The sequence below is a fragment of the Nomascus leucogenys genome, chromosome 17 (assembly GCF_006542625.1).
Source record: "Nomascus leucogenys isolate Asia chromosome 17, Asia_NLE_v1, whole genome shotgun sequence".
Taxonomy (NCBI): Eukaryota; Metazoa; Chordata; class Mammalia; order Primates; family Hylobatidae; genus Nomascus; species Nomascus leucogenys.
Window position 1 is genome coordinate 91,104,643 of NC_044397.1, and position 26,619 is coordinate 91,131,261.

Below are 26,619 nucleotides of genomic sequence, written 5' to 3' on the forward strand. Positions count from 1 at the left end.
GACTGGTTGTTATCCCAGGGACTGTGGAAAACCAGGAAGGGTTTTGAGTGATGGGGTCTTGGCAGTGGATGTGGAACATCCTGGTGGGAGGTGCTTTCAGTCATTCAGCCAAAGCCAAGCATGGTGGCTCACACCTGCAATCCCAGCAACTTGGGAGGCTGACGCAGGAGGATTGCTTGTGGCCAGGAGTTTGAGACCAGCCTGGGGAACATAGTTGAGACCCCCACCTCCAAAAAGAAGAACGTTTTTAAAAATCATTCATTTGAGAGGTGATGGTGGCTTGAATCTTAGCAGCGTTAGTGACATGGAAAGAGGTGGACCAACCCAAGAAGTGTTTAGGGAGTGGGGAAAGCGGCAGGGGTGGGGCTCGTCTGGAAGAATCTGAGTGCCTCGCAAGGGGCAGCACTGGGGCAGCTCGTAGGTAACACAGTTCTCCTTTCTCACAGTCTTTGCTTCCTCCCCGCAGCTTCTCGCTGAATTCCGAGGGGGCTGAGAGGATGGCCACCACCGGGACCCCAACGGCCGACCGAGGCGACGCAGCCGCCACAGATGACCCGGCCGCCCGCTTCCAGGTGCAGAAGCACTCGTGGGACGGGCTCCGGAGCATCATCCACGGCAGCCGCAAGTACTCGGGCCTCATTGTCAACAAGGCGCCCCACGACTTCCAGTTTGTGCAGAAGACGGATGAGTCTGGGCCCCACTCCCACCGCCTCTACTACCTGGGTAAGGCGGGCCCTGCAGGCTGCCTGGGCGGGGACAGCATCTGGGACTGCGGTTCATTGGTCATCTCTGTTCCCAGAGGTCCACAGGAGTCGGAAGATCTGCTCGGATGGCTGGGCCCTGGGCATGCTGTCCGAGGCTCAGCCACAGACGGCTCTGACTACAGGGAAGGGCCGCCGCGGGGTGGGTGGGGTGTCCCCCGGAGGGTCAGCCGTGCGGGGAGCCATGCACAGGGCAGCCCCGCTCCTCCGTGTGACCAGGGTGCCGTGGCTCAAGCCTGCCCTGTGGCTCCCAGCCCGGAGATGGTTTCCAGTGCTAGTCAGCCGGGTCCACCCCCTGAGTCACTTCCCAGCCACCTGGTCCGGGCTGGGTGGGGCTCGTGACAAACAGGATCGGACTGAACCATTCCCAGAGGGAGTAGGGAGTAACTCCAGGAGGAGCTCGCCGTGGAGGCGCGTCAAGAAGGATCTTGAGGTTCCAGGAAAGCCGCCCGGATGGCGGAAACTGGTTTGCTGCCGGTGACAGCACAGGGGCAGCTTGCCACGCGCTTGCAGCCCCTGCTGCAGGCCCTGGATCAACACTTCCTCCTCTGGGCGTGTGCCTGCACGCAGCTCCTCCCGCAGCGTCTCCAGTGCCTCTGCACCACGAGTGCCTTCAGGGCACGGGTTAGGCTGCATGTCCTCCAGCAGCTTCTGCAGCCACTGTAGGCCTGGCTCCCGTGAGGTGGGCAGCGGATATTCGGATGGTGCCCACTGCACCCAGAGGCCTTAAGAGCTGGGAGGAAGGACACCTTGGAGAAATCAGCCAGGCCTTTGTCTTTGAAAGCAGTGTGACACATGGCCGGGGACCAAAGGCAGCGTCTCTCCCACTTGGCACCGTGGACACTGGGGCCAGATCGTTCTCTGGGGTGGGGCCGTCCAGCCACTGCAGGGTCCTGAGCAGTGTTCCTGGCTTCCACCCACTCCATGCCAGGAGCAGCCACATCCCAGTGGTGACAACCACAGATGTCCTCAGATATCGCCAAGTGTTCCTTGGGGGTGGGGTGGCACTGGGATCCTTGTCCAGGCCGCTGCACTCATCCATGGGACTCATGGTGGTGCCCTCAGCCCCTGAGCCCAGGCCCACGTGTACTGCAGCCCCTAGCCAGCATTGGAAGCAGTGAATGGCTGAGGCTGACCACGTGCTAACGACAGTGACTGAGGTGGACACCAGGTGGCTGTCTTCTTCCCGCCATCAGCACAGTCCCTCTCCACAGACAGACTTGTGTGGGAATCAGATGGTGGTTTGGCAAACAAAGAATTTAAAAGGAAGAATCATCCAGAACAGGGGTCGGCAGGTGACAGCAGTCTTCAGAAGTCAGGTTTTCCTGGTCCCCGTTACTTTTCTGACATCTTTGACTGTTCTCAAGCTATAGCAGGAGAGTCACTGCAACAGAGGTCATATGGCCCACGTGGCTGAAAACATTTACTGTCTTCCTTTTATTTTTTATTTTTTATTTTTAGAGATGGGGTCTCACTCCATTGCCCAGGCTGGAGTGCAGTGGTGTGATCGCAGCTCACTGCAGCCTGGAAATCCCTGGCTCAGGTGATCCTCCCGACCTCAGCCCTCCAGGTAGCTGGGACTATAGGCACGTGCCACCATACCCAAACAATTTTTTGTATTTTTTGTAGAGATGAGGTTTTGCCGTGTTGCCCAGGCCGGTCTTGAATCCCTAGGCTCAAGCAATCCTCCTGCCTCAGCCTCCCAAAATGCTGGGGTTTCAAACATGAGCCACTGCACCCGGGCTGTCTGGGCCTTTAAGAATGCTGGCCAACTCTAGTCTGGGAGAAATTGGACTGAAATGGCTTGAGTTGCAATTACCTGAGAGAGCTTGGCTGTTACAACCGCAAGTGTACAGACCACGGCTGCCATGGGCCGTTGCCTCTTTTTTATCCTGTGGCGTCCACAGTCTCGGGCCACCTGCTCCCGTTGGGGTTGCTGTCCTGGTCAGGGTGTTTGGAGGAGTTTTCTGTGGCTGCCATTGTGAAAATGATTCACACTTCTGGAGGGCAGAAATCCAAGATCAAGGTATCATCAGGGCCACGCTCCCTCTGGAGGCTCCAGAGGAGAACCAGTCCTGGCCTCTTGCAGCTTCTGGTGGCGGCCGGCATCCTTTGGCTTGTGGCCACAACGTTGGAACCTCTGGCTTGATGGTCACACAGCCTCCTCTTCCTCCTCTCCTTCTCTTCTGTCTGAAATTCCCCTCTGCCTCTTTTTTTTTTTTTTTTTTTTGAGACAGAGTCCCTCTCTGTTACCCAGGCTGGAGTGCAATGGTGCGATCTCGGCTCACTGCAACTTCCACCTCCTGGGTTCAAGTGATTCTCCTGCCTCAGCCTCCCGAGTAGCTGGGATTACAGGTGCCTGCCACCATACCCAGCTAATTTTTGTATTTTTAGTAGAAGCAGGGTTTCTCCATGTTGGTCAGGCTGGTCTCAAACTCCTGACCTCAGGTGATCCGCCTGCCTCAGCCTCCCAAAGTGCTGAGATTACAGGTGTAAGCCACTGTGCCTGTCCTGCTTCCCTCTGATAAGGACTCATGATGCCATCTGGCTCACTTGGGTCATCCAGGATCATCTCCTCAGCTCAAGAGCCTTCACTTAATCCCAGCTGCACAGGCCTGTCTCTCTGTGTAACGTAGCCTCCACACCCGAGCCCCAGGATATGGGCACCTCTCTGTCAGGGCCATCATTCAAATCTCCGTGGAGCTGCTAAAAGGGACAGAAACCTCCAAGCTCATCTGAGCCATGAAGTACCCCTGGAGTAAAGGTAGAGGGGCATCTCATGGAACCCAAGAGCAGAAAGCCCAGTGGACCTCAGGAAGCAGCGCCTGAGAACCAGAGCCTTCCAGAAGCCAGGCATCCGTCCATGTGTGTGTGTGTCTCCATGGGTCCGCCCCACCTCGCTGCCCACCTGTCCTCTGCAACCCCTCCACGGCCCCCAGGATTCCATGCCTCAGGTTCTAGCCACCAGCAGAAACGGAGGAACTTTCTCCAAATTTCCGGGACAAAGATTCAGATTGACTCCGTATAGATGAGATCGTCGGGTCGCCTGTGGCTCGTGTGTGTCTGGGGCTGGGACGAGCAGGTCCTCACAGTACACGGGAGGTGCTGAGGGCCCACCCCAGTGGGCATGAACTTGGCAGAAACCCCAGAACGTACCTAGAGCAGCTCAAAAACCAGACTGCCCCTTTGAGGGTGAAATTCACCCTTCAATGACTCCAGTCTGTCACTTCACACTGTCAGGGGCAGCACTGAGCTCACGTCACATCCAAGTTCTCGGGGCAGGCCTCCCCACAGCCCCTGAGTAATAATAACACTTCTTAGCACTAACCCAGCGTCCAGACTCCAAGGCCAGGCCTGGCCTGCTGCTCAAAGCATGGGACCTGTCCCCTCTGCTCCCTCTGGGGACCCTTGTCCTCAGCAGGCACCAGGTTTGCTGTGGGTGTGTGGAGCTAATCACTGGGCCCCTCCAGAAGGGCTCTTTCAGATCCACATGATAAAGCCCGCAGCGTCAGGCTGGCAGGAGCAGCGGGGAACGTGCGGTTCCTGCTGCTGGGAAGATGGGCTGGGGCCGGCTCAGGTTCCAGGCCTCAGACTGCAGCATTGGGAAATGCTCCCGACCCCGCTCCTGCCCCACGCAGATCGGCTTCCCACTGCAAACGGTGACTTCTGTGGCTGGAGGAGGCCACAGGGTTCCAGACAGTTCTGGAACTCCCTCAGAAGGGAAAGCAAGAATTCCTGTTTCCCAGGCTGAGATCCAGGGAAGAGCCCTAGCCCTGTGTGGATCACGATCCCCCGCCAGGCCAGCCACTTGAGGCCACAGTGTGCAGTGACGGGAAACGGTGTTTGCGCAGGCCTGGGTCACCGGGACGTGGGTGGGTGACAGGTCAGCATCAGGTGTGTTTGCAGGGGCAGAGCTGGTGAGGGAGGTCCGAGGAGGGATGGGGCAGCAGAAATCCACAGCTCTTGGCGGTCACGTCTAGCCCTTGCCTCAAAGGCCAGTTGTCACCATCATGGTGCCAGCAGCAGCTCGCCCGAGGAATGTGCTGGCAGGAGCCATTTGGTGATCATTGATTAATCAGCCTGGAAGGAGGTGGCCCTGGCGTCCTTGGCAAGTCTGTGGCTTTGATTTCCTGTTTGGAAAGCTCCAGCTCTCCTGGAGAGTCCCTGTGGAGCAGCTACCCAGGCCCTCCCATCCCTCCCACCCCTCCTGTTGGCCCAGGGTGCTTTTTAAAAATTGAGATGTAATTCACATTGCACAGTTTCACTTTTGAAGGTGTGAAACTCAGTGGCTTTTAGTCGCGCATTCACAGAGTTGTGCAGCCATCACCATTGTCTACTTCTAGAACATTCCCTCGCCCCAAAAAACAACCCCATCAACCATCACTCCCCAGCTCCGGGCAACCACGAACCCACTTCCTGTCTCTGTGGATTGGCTTGTTCTGGACATTTCACATGAACGAAATCACACATCACTTGACCCTCATCCCCATGGGCGGCCGGACGGGCAAGGTCCCAGCAGCTTCAAGGGCTCTTAGAGATTGAGTCGTGTTTCCAGCACTTGCGTTCTTTTGCTCACCCCTCAGTCTCTGCACGATTTTTCTCCTTCCCACACACATCTCACTGAACTTTGCATTTTTCATAAATACACTTTAAAAGGAACCCTGTTAATCTAATCTTTTTCTTTAAGTACATCCATCTGTCACTACTGTACTTCACAAGCACGCTTCCTCATGCATGGGAAACCTGTGTTCCTTGCCACAACTAGAAGTTGCTGTTTCTTTCTCTTTTTTTTTGCGAAGGAGTCTCGCTGTTTTACCCAGGCTGGAGTGCAGTGGCGCGATCTCGGCTCACAGCAGGCTCCGCCCCCCGGGGTTCACGCCATTCTCCTGCCTCAGCCTCCTGCGTAGCTGGGACTACAGGCGCCCGCCACCTCGCCCGGCTAATTTTTTGTATTTTTAATAGAGACGGGGTTTCACCGTATTAGCCAGGATGGTCTTGATCTCCTGACCTCGTGATCCGCCCGCCTCGGCCTCCCCAAGTGCTGAGATTACAGGCGTGAGCCACCGCGCCCGGCCAGTTGTTTTTTTAACTGGCCGGGTGCGGTGGCTCACGCCTGTAATCTCAGCACTTGCGGAGGCCGAGGCGGGCGGATCACGAGGTCAGGATTTCAAGACCAGTCTGGCTAACAGTGAAACCCATCTCTACTAAAACTACAAAAAATTAGCTGGGTGTGGTGGTGTGTGCCTGAAATCCCAGCTACTCGGGAAGCTGAGGCAGGAGAGTCACATGAACCCAGGAGGTGGAAGTTGCAGCGAGCCAAAATTGCGCCATTGCACTCCAGCCTGGGCGACAGTGCGAGACTCTCTCTCAAGAAAACAAACTTTTAGGTTCAAGGGCACATGTGCCAGTTTGTTCTTTGGGTAAACTTGTGTCACGGGGGTTTGTTGTATAAATTATTTCATCACCCAGGCTAGTACCCAATAGTTATTTTGTCTGCTGCTCCCCCTCCACCCTCCACCCTCCAATAGGCCCCAGTGTCTGTTCTGCTCTGTGTCCATGTGTTCTCATCATTTAACTCCCACTTATAAAGTGAGAACATGTGGTATTTGGTTTTCTGTTCCTGCATTAGTTTTCTAAGGATAGTGGTCTCCTCCTCCATCTATGTCCCTGCAAAGGACATGATCTCATTCTTTTTTATGGCTGCAGAGTACTCCGTGGTGTATACGTACTACATTTTCTTTATCCAGTCTACCATTGATGGATTTAGGCTGATTCCACGTCTTTGCTGTTGTGAATAGTGAGAAGATTCTGTTTCATCCCACTGAACCCACAGCTGCAGTCACCCCAAAAGCAGCAGCAGAGGAGTTCCCACAAGGGAGTGCCCTGAATCGTCCCCAGATGGGGTTGGTTGGGATTCCAAAGAAAGGAACCCTAAATGCCAGGGGGATGAGTCCAGAGCATTTCCCAGGGGTCCTTCGGTGCAGGGTGGGCTTCAGTGTCCTTGTGATTGGCATCAGAGAAAAGGCGCGTTCTACAGCCAGGTGTGTCCTCGGCAAGGGGGTCAGGGTATGGAGTTTATCTGAGGGTTTAAGGATTTTGGCTCAGGGCCGGGGCTGGCTTTCGGTATTTATCAGTGCCTGGGAATGTTCTAGGCTCTGGTTCAAGCCTGTAGGGAAAAACCTGCAGCTGGCTGAGCCACAGAGGTCAGGGCACTCTGTGATTTTCAGTCAGGACACAGAAAGCAAGCAGGAGGAACTGGAGGACCCTGTGGCTGCCTATAACAAGAAATAAAAATGGCACAGATATTACTAATTAAGCACTAATCCCAGAGGTGGTGAGCTTGTGGCCTTCCTGTTCTCCTCTTAAAAGCAACCGAGGGCCGGGTGTGGTGGCTCATGCCTGTTATCCCAGCACTTTGGGAGGCCGAGGTGGGCGGATCACCTGAGGTCAGGAGTTCGAGACCAGCCTGGCCAACATGGTGAAACCCCATCTCTACTAAAAATACAAAAATTAGCCTGGCGTGGTGGTGGGCGCCTGTAATCCCAGCTACTCTGGAGGCTGAGGCAGGAGAATTGCTCGAACCTGGGAGGCAGAGGCTGCAGTGAGCCGAGATCGTGCCACTGCACTCCAGTCTGGGCGACAGAGCAAGACTGTGTCTCAAAAAAAAAAAAAAAACAAGCAAGTATGAGGAGGTCCTGAAAAGAGGACAGAACAGCACCAATCCGAGGCTTCCTCCTGGAGAAACTCAGGGTTGAAAGTAGAGCAAGGAGGGGCCAGGGCTCCGGGCTGTCTGTGACTTGTCGTTAGTCATGTCACGTTTGTGGGCTACTGGACAGCTTTATGCTTGGAGGAGCCCTGTCCCGGTTTTTCAGTGTGTTGCATGGAGAGCGGAAACCGAGGCTTCCCAGGGATTACCGTTCTGCTTCTACCATTCCCTTTTCTAATGACAATTGTACTGTCAGCAAATCTAAGACATGACCATTTGGAAAATATACAATTATTTTATTTGCCACTAAGAACCTGATTGTGCCTTCCACAATAAGACCCATCCCAAGCCCGGAGACACACGTATGTGGAAAGCCACAGCTTACTGATGAAATACGCCGATTTCACAGAGGGTCACACACATTGTGCCAAGAGCTTTACGTTTCTTACCTCATGTAATCCACCCAAAACCCTCACTTGGCAGCTCTCACTACTGTCATTTTCTACAGAAGCTTTGATTAAATCAGTGGTTTGAGGTCGGGGTGATTCTGCCCTTGCAAGGAACACTGGGAGATGCCTGGGGATATGTGTGGTTGTCACAACTGTGGGGTTCCCCTGGCATGGAATGGGCGGAGGATAGGGATGCTGCTCAGAGCCTCGCAGTGCCCAGGATAGCCCCACCCCGGAGGATGGTCCAGGCCCGAACGTGATTAGGGGCGAGGTTGGGAAATACTGGACCAGGTGCATGCTTCCCCATTCCCTTTTTTTGAGGCAAAATCTTGCTCTGTCACCCAGCCTGGACTGCAGTGGCGCAATCTTGGCTCACTGCAACCTCTGCCTCCTGGGTTCAAGTGATTCTCCTGCCTCAGCCTGACGAGTAGCTGGGATTACAGGCTAATTTTTGTGTTTTTAGTAGAGATGGGGTTTCACCATCTTGGCCAGGCTGGTCTCGAACTCCTGACCTCAAGTCATCCGCTTGCCTCGGCCTCCCAAAGTGCTGGGATAACTGGCGTGAGCCATGTGGCCTGGCCCTTATTCCTTTTTGATGGTTTTGCCCTCCCTCTAATCCTATATTAAATTCTTGTCCTCTGCAAAAGCCTTGATAAAGAAGGGACTTGGAGAGCTGAACCCAACCTGTTGAGAGTTGGATGTTTGTTCCTGACTGCCCTTCTTGTTCTCTTGTGTGCGATTTCTTTTTCTTTCTTTTTTCTTTTATTTTATTCTTTTTTTTTTTTTTTTGAGACGGGGCCTTGCTATGTTGCCCAGGCTGGTCTCAAACTCCTGGGCTCAGGCAGCCCTCTTGCCTCAGCCTCCCAAAGTGCTGGGATTACAAATGAGAGCCACCGCGCCCAGCCTCTTGTATGCTGTTTCTTCGGTAATTCAGGCCATGAGATTCAGCAGAAATATCTCAGGTGGAAGGCCCTACTGCCTACTTATGCAAACCCAGGATCCATAGCTTTCCGGGGAGGGCTGTCCCGCTGGTGGCCTGGCAGAATGTTCTAGAAGCAGAGGGAACCAGCTGGGTCCAGCTACAGGGAGCCAGCATCGTGGCTGAGGGCATCTCCCCATCCTGAGCCAGGGTACCCGTTCTGGGTGTTTCCTTTCTCCCTTTAGGAATGCCATATGGCAGCCGAGAGAACTCCCTCCTCTACTCTGAGATTCCCAAGAAGGTCCGGAAAGAGGCTCTGCTGCTCCTGTCCTGGAAGCAGATGCTGGATCATTTCCAGGTGAGCTGTGCTATTGGGCGTGGGCCCTACCGTGGGCGAGGAGGTGGCAAAGGCCAGCCCCACAGGCCATACACGCCTTCGGTCACCTCTCCGCCCCTCCAGCTGTGAGTTCCCGCAAGCCCTCCGTCCTGTGGACTCTGGCGGGTGAGCCTTCCCTCCTCCCCCTGACCACCTGTACTCAAGCGACAGAGAAACTCTTACCAAAAGCATCTCTTCCTTTTAACGGCATCACCAAAGATTGGGAATTAACTTGGCTTGAGGCCCTTTTATAGAGGCTGGTTAATCATTAATCTCATCCAGTGTTGGCTCTCTGGGGATGGTGGAGGGAGGAAAAATGCCTTTTGCATTGATTGGCGTGTTTTTGTGTTTGATGATTGGTAGGCCGAGCAAGAGGATTGCTTGAGCCCAAGAATTTGAGACCAGACTGGGGAACACAGCAAGAGCCTGTCTCTACAAAAAATAAAATTAGCTAGGCGTGGTGGCACTCGCCTTGTAGTTCCAGCTAATTGGTAGGCTGACATGGGAGGATCTCTTGAACCCAGGAGGGCAAGGCTACAGTGAGCGGTGATCTCACCATTGCACTTCAGCCTGGGAGACAGCGAATCCCAGTCTCTAAAATAGTAACAATATAACAATAAAAATAACATAACATTATAACATAGTAACAACATAAACATAACAATGTAACAATAATGATATCTAACAGTGTAGCTGAGATCGTGACACTCCCACTTTCTCCACCACTGGTTCACTGGCCCTCACTTTGGCCTGTCTGAGTCCCCAAGCCAGTGTCCTCGTATTTACACTGCTTTCCACAGAGTGTAGGGGTAATTTTGCTTTTGATTCTGCTTTTTTTTTTTTTTTTTTTTTTTTTTTTGAGAGAAAGTCTGGCTCTGTCACTCAGGCTGTAGTGCAGTGGCACAATCTCGGCTCACTGCCAACCTCTGCCTCCCGGTTCAAGCGATTCTTCTGCCTCAGCGTCCCGAGTAGCTGGGACTACAGGCACACGCCACCACACCCGGCTAATTTTTGTATTTTTAGCAGATATGGGGTTTCACCATATTGGCCAGGCTGGTCTCGAACTCCTGACCTCGTGATCTGCCCACCTCAGCCTCCCAAAGTGCTGGGATTACGAAATTGAAAGCTCTTGATGGGAAGGGATTGTGAACAGGGTAGGAGGGTGGGGAGTCTGTAAGAATGGCACTAGGGACCCAAAGAGAGCACTCCGGTGGTGTGGGACAGGGGACAGCCCCTCCCAGGGGCCCCCATCTGCTATGGAGAGGGTCTGTGGGGAGGGAGCTCAGGAAGTGAGGAGGCTTCCGGCCCCAGAGTCTCCCCCGCCACCTCCTAGGATACTCAGCCGGTCCTGCAGGGCCAGGTTCGCTGGCAATCTTTGGCCATCCACTGTGTCAGGGGCTTCGGCAGCCAATTCTGCCCAGTACAGGAAGTTCTCTCTGGCGAGGCCCGAAGTCAAATTCCCTGGGAATGCCCCAGCCCAAGGATCTCTGCCCTGGCCAGCGGGGGATCCTTTTTGCCCACTGACGCTGCCCCCTGTCCCCTGTATGTTTCCAGGCCACGCCCCACCATGGGGTCTACTCTCGGGAGGAGGAGCTGCTGAGGGAGCGGAAGCGCCTGGGGGTCTTCGGCATCACCTCCTATGACTTTCACAGCGAGAGCGGCCTCTTCCTCTTCCAGGCCAGCAACAGCCTCTTCCACTGCCGCGACGGCGGCAAGAACGGCTTCATGGTGAGCCCCGGCCCTGGTTGCATGCGGGGGTGGCGTGGCGGGCCCCTCCCCCTGAGCTGGGCATCTCTGTCCTCAGGTGTCCCCTATGAAACCGCTGGAAATCAAGACCCAGTGCTCAGGGCCCCGGATGGACCCCAAAATCTGCCCTGCCGACCCTGCCTTCTTCTCCTTCATCAATAACAGCGACCTGTGGGTGGCCAACATCGAGACAGGCGAGGAGCGGCGGCTGACGTTCTGCCACCAAGGTGGGGCCAGCCCCTCCTGTGCACAGCCACCATAGCCACCTGGCCAGCTTCCAGAAAGGCCCCATTGCCCCCACAGCCAGGGTCTTCTTGCACACACCCCTCACAAGCCACCCTCCTGTGCAGACCTTCTGTGGCCTACCATGTCTCCTGGGAGGTCCTGGCGTCCCTGCTGCTCTGTAGTTTTCTTTCTTTCTTTCTTTCTTTTTTTTTTTTTGAGACAGTCTCACCCAGGTGGGCGTGCAGTTGCCCAGGCGGGAGTGCAGGCAGGAGTGCCCAGGTGGACTGCAGTGGTATGATCTCGGCTCACTGCAACTTCCGTCTCTTGGGTTCAAGTGATTCTCCTGCCTCATCCTCCTGAGTAGATGGGATTACAGGTGCCCGCCACCACACCTGGCTAATTTTTTTTTTTTTTGTATTTTTAGTTGCGACGAGGTTTCCCCATGTTGGCCAGGCTGCTCTTGAGCTCCTGACCTCAAATGATCCACCTGCCAAGGTCCTGGGATTACAGGCATGAGCTACCGCACCCGGCTGCTCTGTGGTTTTCTGCTGCAGGCATCAGCCCAGCCACGGTGCTCTGGACCCTCTTCCAGGCGCCCCTGGGCATTTCTGCCCCTGCACACCTTCCCCTCCACTATGCCTGTCCAGCCCCATCAAGTCAAGGCCACATCTCACCTGCTTCCTGCGTGTTGTCTCCACTCCCCTGCTTATCAGAAGTGACTCCATCCTTCCTTGTCTTGGTTTCAAGTCACTGATCGCTGCCTCTCTGTCCCCTAAGCCCTGGCCCCACTTTCCAAACCTGGCCACTCGGCGATGTCCAGAGACGTTTTTAGATGGCACACTTGGGTGGGGTGCTCCTGGCGTGCCATGGGGTGAGTGGAGGCCAGGGACACTGCTCAGCACCCTGCTGTGCCCTGGACGGCCCCACCCCAGAGACCAAGAGGGCCCCAGTGTCCACAGTTTGGGGTGGAGCAGCCCTGCTTGAAAGCAGTCAGCTCCAAACTCTGCCTCCCTTTCCATCCCTCTCCCTCCCTCCCTCCCTCCCTCTCCCCCTCTCCTTCCCTCCTTCTCTCTCCCTCTCTCTCATGCTCTCTTTGAGCCCCTGGCTGTCCCCAGTGTTAGCAGCCTGCTCACCCCTTGTTGATGCTCTCCGTCCCTCCCCCTAGGTTTATCCAATGTCCTGGATGACCCCAAGTCTGCGGGCGTGGCCACCTTCGTCATACAGGAAGAGTTCGACCGCTTCACTGGGTACTGGTGGTGCCCCACAGCCTCCTGGGAAGGTAGGTCCCTTCCATTTTTCAACATGCTCCGGGGCGTGCTTTTCCTCCTGGAATCACAGGCTGTGTCCTTCCTGCCCCTTACTCCTTTCACCTCAAACCATCTCCACGGTCTGTCAATACCAACACCTAGAGAATTCCTTAACGACTGTAGACATTGCTGTTGCCCTAAGAGGGGACCCAGTTCAGCCCGTTACACCCCACGTGGCCACTTCCCTTGCCAGTTCATGCTGGGAATAGCCCTGCTCTGCTTCCCACTGCACAGGGGAGGAAACCGAGGCCCAGAGAGTTGGGACTGGCATAAGGTCTAGCGAATGGCAGAGCCGGGGTTCTGGTTTCAGAGCCCACGGTGCCCATCTTCAGGCCCCGGTGCTGCAGATGGGTGTGGGCTGATGGCAGGGACTCTGCCTCTGGCATCCTCAGCAGTTTGCCTGCCACCCCACTCAAGGTTCAGAGGGCCTCAAGACGCTGCGAATCCTATATGAGGAAGTTGATGAGTCCGAGGTGGAGGTCATTCACGTCCCTTCTCCTGCGCTAGAAGAAAGGAAGACGGACTCGTATCGGTACCCCAGGACAGGTGAGTGCCCGGTACATGTGAGGGGCCGGCCCCTGGGGCATGGCTGGTGAGTTGCACTGTCCCCCAGGCCCTCTGAGCTGCATGTGTGTGCTCTGGGCATCTATGGGGGTGTAGAAGGAAGGCTTCTGCCCTGCAGGGGCCGCCCCTTTCTCCTGGCTTACCTTGGCCTCCTGATCATATTGCTCAGAGGTTGGCAAGCCGTCTCTGGAAGGGGCGAGGGCACAGGTATCTCAGGCTTCCAGGGCCAGGCGAAGGCAGGCTCTCTTGCAACTGCCCCACCCTGCTGCTGCAGCACAAAAGCGGCACATGCAGGAGTGGGCGTAGCCGTGTGCCAAGGAAACTTGACCAAAGTTTCGATTACAAATAATTCACCTCGAGATACATATGATTTTCATATTAGCGAAAATGTCGCTCTTGTTTTGTTTGCTTGTTTTCTTAACCGTCTCAGAATGAAAGAAGGATTTTCAGCCATACAAAAACAGAAGGCAGGCTGGATTTGGCCCTCACACTATAGTGGTGTTTGTTTGTTTGTTTTTGAGAAAAGGTTTCACCTTGTGGCTCAGGCAGGAGTACAGTGGTGCAATCACAGCTCACTGCAGCCTCCAATTCCTAGGCTCAAGTGGTCCTCCCACCTCTGCCTCCCAGGTAGCTGGGACTAGAGGTGTGTGCCACCATGCCCAGCTAATATTTAAATTTTCTGTAGAGACAGAGTCTTGCTTTGTTGCCCAGGCTGGTTTCGAACTCATGCTCAAGTGGTCCTCTCGCCTCGGCCTCCCAAAATGCTGAGATTACAGACGTGAGCCACGCGCCCGGCCACTCCCAATTCTTAAACATCTTTCCAATTATTTAAAAATATCTCTGGAGCCAAACAGCACACGTGCAGCCCAGATTCCGAGTTCAGGCCTTAGGTTTGCAACCCCCATGGGACCATATAAGAGCATCGGTATTGCCCGTACTCCGCGAGTGCCTGCCCTGTGCCGTGCTAGATGGAAGCTTCTTCCTGTGGGGTCTTTCCAAATCCCACTGCAAATGAGCTAAGTCAGTCTTTTCCCCCTCGTTTGACAGATGAGAAAACATGCTCAGAGATGTCACCTGCCCTGGAGGCCAGAGCCATGAGGGCTGGAGTTGAGTTTCTTGTAGGTCTAGCCAAAAAAATAAGCATTCTCCGCTCTGCTGTGGCCCACGCCCTCTTTTGGAGCCTGAACTAAGTCCCACTCTTTGGAAGCCTCTTGGGTCCCTTATTCTGTCGCCACTGGCCTCCCAAGGGTGCAGGTCTGGCTGTCACACAGGCTCCCTGGTTTTGCATGGGACACACCCCACTTGTCACGTTGTCGGTTTCACTGTGATGCCTTGGGCTTCACCGTCTGCTCCGGAGCTCTCCCAAGGCAGGGATGGCGTCTTCCTGGTGTCTGTGGCCCCCACAAGCCCCAGCTCTCAGCACAGGGTGTGGCCCGTGTTCTTAAATGAGAAAGCTAGATGCCACGTCACTGTCGGGAATGCAATCCAGGCCCAAAGTCAGAAGGTCCCCGCCTGAGGGGTGTCATGCCTGTTCCAGCAGGACGATGTGCCTGCAGACAGACCGTGGGACACCTGGCTTCTCCTGCCTCCCCCACTCCAGTTGTACACCTCTCTGTGGATGTCACCCCACAGCCCAGGCCCCCCGTGCCGGCTCTTGGCACACACAGGTGATGCCTGCCTGGTGTTCACCTCACTTCGGTTTTTGCAGGCAGCAAGAATCCCAAGATCGCCTTGAAACTGGCCGAGTTCCAGACTGACAGCCAGGGCAAGGTAAGGGGGCCTGCTGCATACTAGATAATCTTCTAGATGATGTGGGGAAGGGCCGGGTAGGCAGCTGGGTGGGTGGGCAGGTCACTCACCTCCCTTGCGGGGGCACTCCACAAGCCCCAGCCCTGCCGCCCAGTCCGCCTAGCCATGGGCCTTCCCTGTATGTCTCTGGGCCTGCGCCTAGAATGCGTCGTGGTGAGCTGGCCTCCCTGCCTCACAGAGTGGGTCCTGAGACTCGAGGCCACGCCCGCGGTAAGGAGCAAGCACTGGGCAGGGGTCCTAGGAGGACAGGCGCGGCAGGTGCTCCCAGGCTACCCCCGGAGTGGGTGATGTGTGGATCTAGAGCTGCCCTCTCTCCAAGTTTCTAGAACAGAGAACTCCGTGGGGCAGATGGCTGGGGGACCCCAACTTCAGATGGGGTGTTTCCTCCAGCATTTTGGGCAGATCCTCAGGGGTCAGTTCACTGGACCCGTCAGCTACTGTGGGGAGGAGAGTGTTCTGGATCCCATCCTCCCGACCTCGTCAGATCTAGTACACAGGGTCATCATCACCTGGGGCTCATCTCAAAGGACCCCACAGCCTGGAGGCGCCATCAGGCAGCAAAAGGCATCATCACCCTGCAGCAAGGCGGTCACCAGCAGACCATACCTGTGACCGCATCTCCCTCGGCCCCCGCCTCCCCAGCCACCCCCTGCAGCCCAGCATATCCCTCCCTTCTGTCACATCCCTACCCTCCCTGGGGACCCCCAATAGCCCCACATTGATCAGTTCTCTCGGAAGTTGCAAATCCCATAAGACCTAGAAGGGTGTCAGGAAGTTAAGTAACATCACATTGCAGAACTCGCAGACAGAGCCCTGGGCCAAAGAGGCTGGGGCAGAGGAGAGCAGATGACGATGGGGACATCAGGCGTCCAGAGAAACCCTCCCTTCCCCTGCGCCAGAGGATGGAAGGGCCGGGACAAACCAAAAAGGCCCTTGTGTGCTCTTGCAAAAATGACATAATGTGATTAGGACCTCTCCAGACCTCTTTTGCATTCTTTTTTTTTGAGATGGAGTCTCGCTCTGTCGCCCAGGCTGGAGTGCAGTGGCGCGATCTCTCCTCACTGCAAGCTCCGCCTCCCGGGTTCACGCCATTCTCCTGCCTCAGCCTCCCAAGTAGCTGGGACTATAGGCACCCACCACCATGCCCGGCTAATTTTTTGTATTTTTTAGTAGAGACGGGGTTTCACCGTGTTAGCCAGGATGGTCTCGATCTCCTGACCTCGTGATCCGCCCGCCTCAGCCTCCCAAAGTGTTGGGATTACAGGTGTGAGCCACTGCACCCGGCTTTCTTTTGCATTCTTGACAGGAGCAGTCTGGCAGATTTTTTTTTTTTTTTTTTTTTTTTTGAGACGGAGTCTCGCTGTCGCCCAGGCTGGAGTGCAGTGGCGCCACCTCGGCTCACTGCAAGCTCCGCCTCCCGGGTTCACGCCATTCTCCTGCCTCAGCCTCTCCGAGTAGCTGGGACTACAGGCGCCCGCCACCACGCCCGGCTAATTTTTGTATTTTTTAGTAGAGACGGGGTTTCACCGTGGTCTCGATCTCCTGACCTCGTGATCCGCCCGCCTCGGCCTCCCAAAGTGCTGGGATTACAAGCGTGAGCCACCACGCCCGGCCAGTCTGGCAGATTTTAGGTGATCAGTCTGAGTGGCTTTGCCAGTGATCCACATGAAACCTCCCTCCAGGCTGGGGTTTTGCTTTGCTTGTTTGTTCTTGTTTTTTGAGACAGGGTCTCACTGTCATCTAGGCTGGAGTACACTGGCACAATCATGACCCACTGCAGCCTCAACCTCCCAGGCTCAAGGCAATCCTCTCGCCTCAGCGTCTTGAGTAGCTGGGACTACAGGCATGCACCACCACACCTAACTAATTGTGGGTTTTGTAGAGATGGGCTCTCGTCATGTTCCCCAGGCTGGTCTCGAACTCCTGACCTCACGTGATCCACCTGCCTCGGCCTCTCAAGGTGCTGGGATTACAGGCATGAGCCACTGCACCCGGCCCCGCAAGGCTGTTTTAGTGGCTTCTTGCACTCTCAGATGTGCAGAGTCCTTAGGTGGGCTTGGGTGATGCCAATCAGACAAGTCGGCTTGGGGATGTGGGATTGGTAACCCACTCAAGTGGTAGAGCTGGAGGCCCTGCTGCCGTTTCTCCCTTCGATCCTCCAGAGATGCTGTGCCAGCCCCATTTAGGCACGAGAAAGCCCCAGGTCCCCTATCTCTCAATACCCTGGAGACACCGTGCCAGCCCTGTTTAAGCGTGGGGAAGCCCTGGGTCTGGGGACAGTGCTTGCCCAGAGCCACCTGGCTCTAAGGGACAGCCCAGACCAGAGCCTTTGGGTCCAGGCACCCGCTGGGGTGCCGCCATTGGCTCGCCCAGCCCACCTGCCCCTGTTGGGTGTAGTCGTTTGTTTGGGCCATGACCGAAATTGACAATGTCCAACACCAAGCTGCTGGCGGGTGGCTCCTTCTCCATAGCTTCTTGGTGGCCGTTGCTTCCTGTATCTCTTCTCAAGACGGCCTCCCTCTATGTCTGTGTCCACGTGTCCCCCTGTAAAGATAGCAGTCATGCTGGATCAGGGCCCACTCTCATCCACACAACCTCGTCTTAGTACATCTCCAGTGGCCCCATTTCCAAAGAAGGTTGTGTTCTGGGGTTCTGGGGGCTGAGACTCCAGCGTATGAATTTGGGGGGGACACGATGGGACCCAGCACAGTGGCCTTCTCCTCCGAGCAGCGCCGGGCAGGCCAGGGCATGACCCATCCCTGTTTCCCTTCAGATCATCTCGACCCAGGAGAAGGAGCTGGTGCAGCCCTTCAGCTCGCTGTTCCCGAAGGTGGAGTACATCGCCAGGGCCGGGTGGACCCGGGACGGCAAATAGTGAGTGTCTCCAGCTGGAACCCAAGGAATTCACCTGCAGGGCCCTGGGCCCTGGGCAGCCACTGAAGCTGCCTCCTGGCCTTCTGTGCCATTCCTTCCATCTGCTCACGTCTTCCCGCAGTGCAACTGCCAGGACAGGCCTCAGACCAGTGTCCAAAGGGCCCTCCTGACCTCAGCCAGTCTGAGGATGAAACACTGGACTTATGAGTCCCAGTGGTAGTGCCACTGGGACATGCTGATCCAGTTACCCAGAGTGTGGAGGAGGACCTACAGAGGGGATTTCAGGTGTCCCCAGACCTCAGGCTCAGAAAAACTGAGTCACAAAGTAGAGGTGCTCACCTATACTCACTCCTCAGCCTCCCACCCATATCGAGGAGAGAACTCTATCACGTCCCTAAACGGGGGCCCCAAACCCCAGTGGGCAAATTCAGCCTCTGCCTGTTTTTTTTTTGTCTGAGACGGAGTCTCGCTCTGTCGCCCAAGCTGGAGTGCAGTGGCGTGATCTCAGCTAACTGCAACCTCTACCACCCGACTTCAAGCAATTCTCCTGCCTCAGCCTCCCAAGTAGCTGGGATTACAGGCACCCGCCACCATGCCCAGCTAATTTTTGTATTTTTAGTAGAGACAGGGTTTCGGCATCTTGGCCAGGCTGGTCTTGAACTCCTGACCTTGTGATCCACCCGTCTTGGCCTCCCAAAGTGCTGGGATTACAGGCATGAGCCACCGTGCCCAGCTGTCCACCTGTTTTTATACATCCCATGAGCTCAAAATGGCAGTTACACATTTATTTATTTATTTATTTATTTATTTTGAGATGGAGTCTCACTCTATTGCCCAGGCTGGAGTGCAGTGGCACGACCTCAGTTCACCGCAGCTGTTGCCTCCTAGGTTCAAGCGATTCTTCTGTCTCAGCCTCCCAAATAGCTGTGACTACAGGTGCCCGCCACCACGCCTGGCTAATTTTTGTATTTTTAGTAGAGACAGGGTTTCACCATGTTGACCAGGCTGGTCTCGAATTCCTGGCGTTAGGTGATTGGCCCACCTCTGCCTCGGCCTTTATGCTTTTAAATGATTGGGGGGCAGAAGGGAGGGGATCCACAGAAGATTTTATCACACATGGAAGCGACGTGAAATTCACATTCAGTGTCCATGCATAAAGTTGTGTTGGCACACAGCCAAGCCTACTCGTTTGCAGACTGTCAGTGGCAGAATTGAGTAACTGTGATAGAAACTATGACCCACCAAGCTGAAAGTATTTTGTATCTGGGCCTGTTTCACAGAAAAACTGCTTCCCTTGCCCTACACACTTGCTGGGCCTCCTTTCCTTTTATATTTTTTGTAAAAATTGGGAGGCGGAGGCAGGTGGATCATGAGATCAGGAGATCAAGACCATCCTGGCTAACACGGTGAAACCCCGTCTCTACTAAAAATACAAAAAATTAGCCGGGCATGGTGGCGGGCGCCTGTAGTCCCAGCCACTTGGGAGGTTGAGGCAGGAGAATGGCATGAACCCGGGAGGGGGAGCTTGCAGTGAGCTGAGATCGCGCCATTGCACTCCAGCCTGGGCGACAGAGTGAGACTCTGTCTCAAAAAAAAAAGGGCTCTTGCTCTATGGCCCAGGCTGAAGGGCAGTGGCACAATCATAGCTCACTGCACCCCTGAGCTCCTGGGCTCAAGCATTCCACCCACCTCAGCCTCCTGAGTAGCTAGGATCACAGGCAAGAGCTACCATGCCTGGCTAATATTTTTATGTTTTGTAGCAACAGTGTCTTACTATTGTCCAGGCTGATGTCAAACTCCTGGCCTCAAGCAGTACTCCCATCTTGGCCTCCCAGAGTGCTGGGATTCTGGGATTACAGGTGTGAGCCACCATGCCCAGCCTGGGCCTTCTTTCTAACAGATTCAGGTTCAGTGCTTTGGGAGGCCCATGAGCTTTAGTTAGGATTTCTTTTTTTGTTTTTTTCCTTTGAGACAGAATCTCACTGTGTGGCCCAGGCAGGGGTGCAGTGGTGCGATCATAGCTCACTGCAGCCCCGAATTCCCAGGCTCAAGCAATCCTCCCACCTCAGCCTCCTGAGTAGAGGGGACTACAGGTACTCACCATCACGCCTGGCCAATTTTTTGTATTTTTTGTAGAGATGAGGGTCTTGCTTTTGCATTCCTATGCCTCTAATAAGTGTGTTCACTTTTCTAATTGCATTTGTTAATGCATCCAATGGAATGTTAACAATGATTTATATTACGTGCTGCTGCCATATGTATGTTTGCTAGGACTGTGGGTGTGAGTCACCACACCCAGCTAATATTTTAATTTTTTTTTTTTTTTTTTTTGAGACGGAGTCTTGCTCTGTCACCAGGCTGGAGTGCAGTGGTGCGATCTTGGCTCACTGCAACCTCCGACTCCCAGGTTCAAGCAATTCTCCTGCCTCAGCCTCCCGAGTAGCTGGGATTACAGGCACGCACCACCACACCTAGCTAATTTTTTTGTTTTTAGTAGAGATGGAGTTTCACCATGTTGGCTGGGACGGTCTCAAACTCGTGACCTTGTGATCCGCTCGTCTCAGCTTCCCAAAGTGCTGGGATTACAGGTGTGAGCCACTGCGCCTGGACTTTTTTTTTTGTTTTGTTTTGTTTTGTAGAGACAAGGTCTTGCCATGTTGCCCAGGCAGGTCTTCAACTTCTCGGCTCAAGCGATCCCCCCACCTCAGCCTCTTAAAGTGCTGGGATTGCAGGCCTGAGCCCAGGCACCACTCTAGTTAGTATTTTACGTCCCTGTGATGCTTCCCTTTGGTTTGGTTTTCGTTGCTCTCTCTTTGTGTGGAGGTGCTGCTTTTCCATGTAGAATACTGACATCTCCTCTTAAAATAAATTCAAGTTTAAAACTTGTTTATTTAGGTCAGGTGAGGTGGCTCACGTCTGTAAACCCAGCACTTTGGGAGGCTGGGGCTGGCAAATCATCTGAGGTCAGGAGTTCAAGACCAGCCTGGCCAACATGGCGAAACCCCATCTCTACTAGAAATACAAAAATTAGCCAGGCATGGTGGCAGGCGCCTATAATCCCAGCTACTCGGGAGGCTGAGGCAGGAGAATCACTTGAACCTGGGATGTGGAGGTTGCAGTGAGCTGAGATTGCGCTACTACACTTCAGCCTGGACAAGAGTGAAACTCTGTCTCAAAAAATTAAATAAATAAATAAAAAAGCAAGCTATGAAATAAAGGATAGCAACTGTGGGCCGAGGAGTCAGTGAAGAGGAGAAACTATTAGAGCTTGCCGCTGTGAGACTTAGGCCATTGTTTCCGAAACACTTGGATCATGAAATCTTGTCACCCATCCTGTCCTCCCCTAAGCATGTGCCAGGAAGGAAGCCTGTGTGTGCTGCGGGGTTACTTGGCCAAGTGCAGGTGAAGCCAGCGCAGGAAGCCCAGCCCTGATTCCACACGGGTTTGGACGCTACGTCCCCAGCTTCTCTGCAGGCCACTGAGGCTCCCGGCTTCCCTCCCATCTTCCCCCTCAGCGCCTGGGCCATGTTCCTGGACCGGCCCCAGCAGTGGCTCCAGCTCGTCCTCCTCCCCCCAGCCCTGTTCATCCCGAGCACAGAAAATGAGGAGCAGCGGCTAGCCTCCGCCAGAGCCGTCCCCAGGAATGTCCAGCCGTATGTGGTGTACGAGGAGGTCACCAACGTCTGGATCAATGTAAGCGGGGCAAGCACTGGCTGTGTGCCCGCCTGGGCCCTGGAGTCACACTGTCCCCACCCCCACGTCCTAGAAGGCTGAGCGCCAATGGCGAGCGGGGTTTGCCCTTGTGTGGAGAAGTGAGCTCAGGCTTTGGCCATCCCTGGCTGGCAGGGAAGAGGGTCTGGGGGGTTGGTGAGTCTGGCAGCCACTGGAGCCTCTCCCCTCATCTATTTTTTTTTTTTTTTTTTTTTAATTAGAGACAGGGTTGCTCTGTTGCCCAGACTAGAGTACAGTGGTGTGGTCATAGCTCACCGCAGCATTGACCTCCTGGGCCTAAGTGATCCTCCCACGTCAGCCTCCAGAGTAGCTAGGACTACAAGCCTGCACCGCCATGCCTGGCTAATTTATTTATTTAGTTTTAGAGGTGGGGTCTTATTATGTTGTCCAGGCTGGTCTCTGAAATTCCGTGGCTCAAGCAAGTCTCCTGCCCCAGCCTCCCAAACTACTGGGATTACCGGTGTGAGCCACCATGCCCGGCCACTCACACCTTCTGACGCATCTTCTGTCTCCTTCCTGGACAGGTTCATGACATCTTCTATCCCTTCCCCCAATCAGAGGGAGAGGACGAGCTCTGCTTCCTCCGCGCCAATGAATGCAAGACCGGCTTCTGCCATTTGTACAAAGTCACCGCCATTTTAAAATCCCGGGGCTACGATTGGAGTGAGCCCTTCAGCCCCGGGGAAGGTGAGCAGAGCCTGATGAGTGCGGTCGACTCATCGCGTTAGTCACGTGTGGTTCAATATGCTGTTTGTTCATTGATCGGCGCCCCCAACTCAACCAGCATGGCCTGCAGGAGAAGGGACAGAGATCGGCAGGAAGCCAGCCTTCCCCAGTGACTGGTCATGATCTGGCAGGGCTTAGAGCACCCAGCTGTTGGCTTATTCAGGCAGCAGATTTACTGAGCACCTCCCCTGTGCCAGGCCCTTAGCACTACCAGGGGTTGGCCACCTATGGCCCACAGGTCAAATCCGGCCCACCACCTGTGTTCATAAATAAAGTTTTATTGGCACTGGGCCACAGCCACTTGTTTACAGAGACTGTCTGTGGTCGCTTTTGTGCTGCAGCAGCAGAACTGGGTACTCCCAGCAGAAACTGTCGTGCAAGGCTAAGATTTACTGTCTAGCCCTTGTAGAAACATTTGCCAGCTCCTGCTGTTGGTAGTAGTGACGGAATTGTTCATTGTAAATAAAGAAAAAGGAAAATCCCTGCTCTTGGGACCTTCTAGTGGAGGAGGCAGTATTCCAGAAACAGGTGCTGCCTCTGGTGTGATGCGCGTGGTGGAAGGAAATGCAGTCGGGCGAGAGGCTTGAGGGTGAGGGGCCTTCTTTCTACAACGGGAAGGCATGAGGACGTCTCTGGATAGCATGCTGTGGAGGTGAGGGGTCCACACCACGGCTCTGGGCAGAGCCACAGCCCATACAAAGGCCCTGGGGCAGGCAGGACTGTTCCTGGCATGTTGGAGGAATAGGGAGGAATTCGAGACCAGCCAGGGTAACATGGCAAAACCTCGCCTCTACTAAAAACACAAAAAATCGGCCGGGCTTGGTGGCTTACGCCTGTAATCCCAGCAATTTGGGAGGCTGAGGCAGGTGGATTACCTGAGGTCAGAAGTTGGAGACCAGCCTGACCAACATGGTAAAACCCCGTCTCTACTAAAAATACAAAATCTAGCTGGGCATGGTGGCAGGCGCCTGTAATCCCAGCTACTCAGGAGGCTGAGGCAGGAGAATCACTTGAACCCAGGAGACGGAGGTTGCAGTGAGCCGAAATCACGCCATTGCACTCCAGCCTGGGCGACAAGAGCAAGACTGCGTCTAAAAAAAAAAAAATAAATAAGTCTGGTTTTACAAAGTCCTAATGTGTCCTAAGAGGTCATGAGCCCAGTTGGCTGCTCCCCCACACTCCCCACCCCACCCCCCCGTGCCACACACAGATGTCATGTGGCCTTTGGAGGGTTCTAAAATTGGGAAATTCCAATGAAAATCCAGATTCCTGGTTTCTCTTCCTGGTTTTTTTTTTTTTTTTTTTTTTTTTGAAACGGGTTCTTGTTCTGTCACCCAGGCTGGAGTGGCAGTGGTGTGATCATAGCTCACTGCAGCCTCAACCTCCTGACTCAAGCAGTCCTCCCAACTCAATCTCCCAAGTAGCTGATGCCTGGACCACAGGCACACGCCACCACACCTGGCTAATTTTTTTTTTTTTTTTTTTTGGAGAGACAGGGTCTCACTATGTTGCCCAGGCTGGTCTCAAACTCCTGGCCTCAAGCAATCCTCCTACCTCAGCCTCCCAAAGTGCTGGGATTATAGGAGTGAGCCAGGGGCCTCCTGGTTTCTCATGGGAAACACCGGACCTGCCATCCACATGGCAGGAACAGGCCCCGCAGGCTTCCTTGCCCATGTGGCAGGTTTGACGCAGTGGCCTGAGTTCACAGCCAGGTCTGACGCTGGCGTCTGAGTTCACAGCAAGCCGGGGTTTCAGTGGCTCCATGGCGAGTCTGCTCGGGTGGAATTTGGCCTGGGTGCCTTTGGGCGCCTGCATCACCTCCCAGGCCCTTTCACCTCCCTTCTTTCTTTCCTTCCAGATGAATTTAAGTGCCCCATTAAGGAAGAGATTGCTCTGACGAGCGGTGAATGGGAGGTTTTGGCGAGGCACGGCTCCAAGGTACCAGGGTCTCCTTGCAGCCTTCCCCTGCTCCACGCATGTGTGTTTTACACACATACACTCACACACACACACACACACACAAGCGCATACACACACACTCACACACACACTCATTTTCGCACGCACACATACACTCACACGTGCTTGCACACATGCGCACAGATCTGTGAGGACTCTGCTTTATAGCAGTTTGCAGGCCTCAGCACGGTGTCTACCGTACACACAAGCCAATCATTTCCACCTCCCTGTCTCATCTTGAACGTTGTGCCATTCACGTGCTTTATCCTTTCACCCTGAAATTAAGGAAAACATTGGAAGCCTTTTAGAAATCCTGAAAGAGGAAGCGTGTCCTCTGCAGGCCGTCCGGGGCCATGTGTCCAGCTGCCTTGTTGAGGGCACGATGCGCCCCCCCAGTGGAAGCCTGTGCCCCGCTGTCCGGGGAGACCACTTATCCTCAGTTTCTTCATGTCTTGGGGTCCCTGGTCACCCCATGCTCCAGCTGCCTCCACTGGCCTCTCAGGCCCTGGGCATAGGGGTGATGCCCTCTCCTTCCTTGGCGCTCTGAGGCCTCCCAGCTCCTTTCCAGGCATCAGCCAAAGCCTGCTCACTCCCGGGCAGCAGCAGTTGTTTCGACACCATTAGTGTCCCGGCGCAGGTGAAGGAGGGGCCCCGCTGCTCCACGCAGTGCAGGCTGCCCTCCCGCTCCTCCAGGAGACGCCACTTCGGGGCCTACAGGGGCTTCCCACAGGAAGGTAGGGCCCTGCCACTTCTGAACCCAAGCACCTGGGTCGGAGGAATGGCTGACCAGGCTGGGGACTGCTGGGTTCCCCTGAGCCTTTGTTTTGGGCACGGTGCCCTCCCTGGCCTTCCCACCTGGCTCTGGTGGGCCCTCCCAGTTCAAGCCGGGAAAGAGCCGTCTGGGGTGGAGTACAGGCCCCAGGTCCCACCTGAGGACACGCAGTTCTCAGCTCGACCAGGGGCTGCTCCCAGCCCACGGGGCCAGATAAGCGCATCTCTCAGGGATGGTTCATCTCCAGCCCTAAAGCCAGACTTGGGCGAGAACAGCGTGCGTCCCCAGTCCGAGGAACATGGGGCTCACTCCTGTGGGGCGTGGAGAGGGGCGTGGGCCCACAGGCATCTGGGATGCATCACGAGGACCCCCTGTCCCCTGCAGATCTGGGTCAACGAGGAAACCAAGCTGGTGTACTTCCAGGGCACCAAGGACACGCCGCTGGAGCACCACCTCTACGTGGTCAGCTATGAGGCAGCCGGTGAGATCGTACGTCTCACCACGCCTGGCTTCTCCCACAGCTGCTCCATGAGCCAGGTGGGACTGCCCAGCCTCACGGCACCGCCCTGTGCCCGTCCAGCAGCTCCCAGCCAGAGCAGTCCCTGATGGCCGGGCACAGCACTCAGGGTCATTCTCATGGTCTCACATTCTCATAGCTGCCTTGGGGCAGGTGGTGCCCACCCCTGCCTCCTGGGTAAGGCAGGGAAGGGAGTGAATTGCCCACCACCACTCCCAGGGTAGTAAGTGGTGGAGCCCCACAGTGCCTGTCTGCTGAGCCTGGGCTCTGCCGCTCTGTGTGCAGTGGGATATGGCCCTTAGCCTCTCAGAACATTCTAGAATGTCAGGCGGTGGCCATGCGGAGGGCCACCCCTAGTCCAGGGCATGAGTCGGCCGCAGTTTGCCAGCTGTGGAAGCAGCAAGTGTGCAGGCCTGTGCTGTGGCAGAGCCCTTGGCAGATCCAGGGCGTCGGTGACTGTCCACGGGCCCCTGGCTGGGGGATGGACTTGTCCCGCCCTCAGTTTCCTGCTCTGCAGAATGGAGTGATGGCAGTGGTGCCCCCCTTGCAGCAGTGGGTAGAGCTTTGAGGTTTCGTGACAGGCGGGGCAGAGGGATGGGGGCAGGCGGGAGGGAAGCTACCCCGGATTTGCAGTTGGCACCCAGTGGAAAGGGTGCAGCGGCATCCCATGGAGCTCATCACCCCATTCCACCCCCAGAACTTCGACATGTTCGTCAGCCACTACAGCAGCGTGAGCACGCCGCCCTGCGTGCACGTCTACAAGCTGAGCGGCCCTGATGACGACCCCCTGCACAAGCAGCCCCGCTTCTGGGCCAGCATGATGGAGGCAGCCAGTGAGTAGCCCCTGCCCCACCCCACGGGAGCCTCCGCCTGCCTGGCTGTAAAATGGGACAAGGGCCCCATGCTGGGGTAAGAGTCAGAGGCCTGGAGCCGGCCTGCTTGGCCTCCCATAGCACCCAGGCCCCTCCAGGCATCCGGGAACTTGTCACAGGACATAAGCAGCAGCCCCTGCCGTCCAAGACGGTCCTGGGTCCGAGCTGCAGTAAAGGGCTGGACTGCACAGAACCCGGCAGGGATGCAGCTCCGTGCCAACCCCCTGCCAAAATGGTAACCAGTGAGACACAGACCCTGTCACTGGGAGCTCCCAGGGTAGTGGGCAGGTGACAAGTAAACGTTT

The 26,619-nt window shown here is 55.3% G+C and overlaps 1 protein-coding gene across 3 annotated transcripts in view; it reads left to right on the top strand.

Annotated features, from left to right (window-relative positions):
- Positions 1 to 26,619, top strand: part of DPP9 (dipeptidyl peptidase 9) — a 49,501-nt gene that overhangs the window by 9,017 nt on the left and 13,865 nt on the right. For all 3 annotated transcript variants that reach the window (XR_004026396.1, XM_030796163.1, XM_030796162.1), the window contains 13 exons: positions 467 to 723; positions 9,081 to 9,193; positions 10,766 to 10,939; positions 11,016 to 11,184; positions 12,348 to 12,461; positions 12,907 to 13,035; positions 14,762 to 14,823; positions 17,636 to 17,736; positions 21,252 to 21,429; positions 21,993 to 22,155; positions 24,053 to 24,132; positions 25,310 to 25,462; positions 26,140 to 26,275. Coding sequence is in view for 2 of the 3 variants with exons in the window: in XM_030796163.1 (XP_030652023.1) it covers positions 467 to 723; positions 9,081 to 9,193; positions 10,766 to 10,939; positions 11,016 to 11,184; positions 12,348 to 12,461; positions 12,907 to 13,035; positions 14,762 to 14,823; positions 17,636 to 17,736; positions 21,252 to 21,429; positions 21,993 to 22,155; positions 24,053 to 24,132; positions 25,310 to 25,462; positions 26,140 to 26,275 (1,829 nt within the window). In the remaining variant the exon portion in view is untranslated. The remainder of the gene's footprint in view (positions 1 to 466; positions 724 to 9,080; positions 9,194 to 10,765; positions 10,940 to 11,015; positions 11,185 to 12,347; positions 12,462 to 12,906; positions 13,036 to 14,761; positions 14,824 to 17,635; positions 17,737 to 21,251; positions 21,430 to 21,992; positions 22,156 to 24,052; positions 24,133 to 25,309; positions 25,463 to 26,139; positions 26,276 to 26,619) is intronic.